The sequence below is a fragment of the Rhagoletis pomonella genome, unplaced genomic scaffold (assembly GCF_013731165.1).
Source record: "Rhagoletis pomonella isolate Grant_MI unplaced genomic scaffold, Rhpom_1.0 Rhpom_scaffold_00006, whole genome shotgun sequence".
Lineage (NCBI taxonomy): Eukaryota > Metazoa > Arthropoda > Insecta > Diptera > Tephritidae > Rhagoletis > Rhagoletis pomonella.
In genome coordinates, this window is record NW_023458560.1 from 10,028,358 (window position 1) to 10,031,583 (window position 3,226).

At 34.7% G+C, this 3,226-nt stretch overlaps 1 protein-coding gene across 1 annotated transcript in view; it reads right to left on the minus strand.

Annotated features, from left to right (window-relative positions):
- Nucleotides 1–2,305: 2,305 nt before the first annotated feature.
- Nucleotides 2,306–3,226, minus strand: part of LOC118741555 — a 13,595-nt gene continuing 12,674 nt past the window's right edge. Inside the window, exon 2 of the mRNA XM_036473554.1 lies at nucleotides 2,306–2,603. Within this exon, the coding sequence (XP_036329447.1) occupies nucleotides 2,306–2,603 (298 nt within the window). The remainder of the gene's footprint in view (nucleotides 2,604–3,226) is intronic.

Here is a 3,226-nt window from a genome sequence, read left to right on the forward strand (position 1 = left end):
GAAATGACTGGCGTGCTATTTTGGTCTCTGTGAAAATCACTTAGGCAACCGCCTAGCAGCGTCAATAAAGAAGAAGAAGAAGAAGAAGAAGGGGAAAAACAAGTCAAACATAAGACTACTGAGCTTCTGTAATTGTTGCATATAAGAATGAATGTTAAAAATTATTTTGTTGCTCAAAAATGCTAAATTGTAATATATCTGGGATGCCTCAACGAGCCTTGTAGATAGACCTATAAAGCAGACACAAATTTGTATCTTCTCTGTCGGCCAACAAAGCCTATTACTAATTGCCGTAGAAATCATTTTACGCTATACTCATACATTTATGGTAAGCAAAGGAACAGTCGCATTGCAACGCCCATTCGTTCTGTGAAAACACATATGTCCCCCTCTACAAGAGGACTCTTGCGGGCCTCTTTCTAAATTGCATATTTCGGATTAGAATAGACTTGAACGTGCTGCTCATCTCGTAATTCGGTAGGATGACAGTCGTGAACCAGCGACTGATCATACGCGTTCGTTCGAATGGCCATTCGATGACATAACAGCTATCGAATGCATACGAAATCCGAAAAATATTAGAAGTTAAGGAAATTGCGAAAGAAATCAGCTCAAATAATATACTATCGCTCACTATGCGTATTTTTTTCAGTTTATGTACTTTTGAGGAAGCATCCATACTCGGAAATTTTAGCAGAAGTTGCATGTACAAAAATTAGATATAGGTTGCCAAAACTACTCAGCCCGTACTTAACTAATTTCTAATTACAGCTTTGCGTTTAATTTTTTAGTTTTTCTCAAAAAAAAAAAGAACAATAAATTTCGGTGTCTATAATAACTAGGGTTGCCAGATTCTGACACTGAGAAAGGAGTACATTTCTATTTTCGATAGAAAAAAAGCAGTACAGAACTTAAAAAAGGAGTACAATTTTTGTTTTAATTTTTTTGTGCAATTTATTGTTACAAATTAGCATTATTTAGGTACAAACAAACACGGATATCATATAAATCTTTTCCAAAGCAACAATAAATGATAAATACTACAAAAGACTTGCAGGCTATTCCTGAAGGTATGGCAATTTTTTTATTTTATAATTTAACAATTTTCTGATTTTTATACCCGAGCGCCCTGCACCTACCTGCCTACGACCATGCTTACACCTTTTCACTATCACACTTAACTTTACTTACTAAGTACAGGGCAAAGTACAGGGCGTAAAATAATAACTGTCGCAAAGATTTTTCGAAAAATAAAAGAGTCCTTTAAAGATTTTGCGAAAAAAGTATTTTTTTTCAAACTTTATAAATACATAGTTTACTTTAATTTTATTAATTAGTTTTGAAACTTTAATCCTTATTTCCATTTGCCAGCTTTGGGAGATAAGTACATTAGGTTGGGTCGATTTTGTATGGGGGAAAATAAAAGTGATTTGACCGTATTGTAATAGTAATATTATGATGTCTTAGGTCTAAGCCAATTCTTATTGGCCACGAAAGATTTATTTAAAACTTATCTTTAGCCCGCGCAATTGAATCAAAGTGTATGAATTTTGAAAATATGACTTTGGCTTGTAATATCTATGGAATGCGTTAATTATTATAAGTAGGACAATATATCAAATTAAGGGTTATTAAATTTAGTACCACACGTTCATTTACCATTTTTCAATAAGTCTACTAGTTTTTAAGATATTAAGATAAAACTTACAAAAACTATAATTATCCCTTATGAATTTTCAATTCTTCATTACTTCAGCAACCAAGTGAAAAATACAAAAAAGTGAGACGAGATTTATTTCAAACGTTTTAATCGTATGTTTATATAATACTAGCTTATACCCGTGGGTTTCACCCCACATTTCTATTAAAAATATCCAATGTAAATAGCTTGGTGGTATACCTGTCCTTGAATTTTAAACGTGGGCATGAAACCGGCTTCTTGAATTACTTTTGTTGCTCCAAATGACGTCATTTGGAAGCAGGAGTTGTACTTACGGATGTTTTGTAGAAATACTTTTGAATTATTTGTTTCTCCTGACGTAAGTGATAAAAGCAAATTTGGTGGTTCAGGTAGAGAAGGGAGATAGACTTTTCCGTTACAACAACACATTCCAGCCGGCTCAGTTTTAAACTTTCGTGCTTGACAAAAATTGCAGACTGTGTTCATTTCGCCTATAGTTACTTGAGGGTGATACTGGTATTGGGCATCTGGTTTATAGTCAAAAGCTTCTCGTTTTAAGGTATTATTTCTAACACAACGCGTTGTCACTGCCATTCTCATCTGACTTAGTCGAAGTGCATGCTCCTATTCTGTTTCACTTGCTCTATTTGCCGCTGCACGTGATCGCAGTCCTTCGCGTCTAAGCCCCACTTGCTCTTCACTTTCATTTGCTCTACGCAAAGCGTTCCGAGTGCGCAGTTCAGCTAAACGACTCTCACGCGCTTCCTCTGACTCATTTGCTCTACTCAAAGCGTCCCGAGTGCGCAGTACAGCTAAACGACTCTCATGCGCTTCCTCTGACTCATTTGCTCTGTTTGCTCGACTGGTGGCTGCCCCACGGCTATCGCGACTGATACGCGCCTTTTTTCGGGAAGGCATTTCACTAAATAAAACAATTTACATTAAAGAACAATAATAGATATTCAGTTTTTATATACCAGTATATGATTCTATAAATGTTTAAATGCAATTTAATACATTTTCCTTTAACTTAAGATCCCACTCTTGTCATTCAATAGATCATTTGGAAAGTTGTATCACCACACTTTTTTGTATAAATCACACTTTAACTCTTTTTAGAATCATAATTTTTTCACATATATAATCACTCTTACCACTTTTTAGACTTTTTAAAGTGAACTTAATTAATTGCTTATTGCACTTCTAAAAGCTTTTTGCGAATATAAAGATTACAATGAAATGCATCAGCTGTTTTCTGTTTACATATTTACAGTGATGGCCGATTAAATGACGATTTTATAACTTGTTGTCTACACTGTCAATTTTTCCCGCGTGTTAAGCTTGCGCTTCAAATTATATGTGTTGTTTGCTATATTGTTAATTTTGATGATTTCATATTTAATCTCGTATAACGCCTAAATTTCAGTGGTCTCCCTCACCAAATTTCAGTGGGGTAACCTAAATGCTTTCAGAGATATAAACTATGAAATATTTCATTCGTACGGGAGGTGCAACGCCCCCTTTTTCGTTATCCCCAGTTTTTTT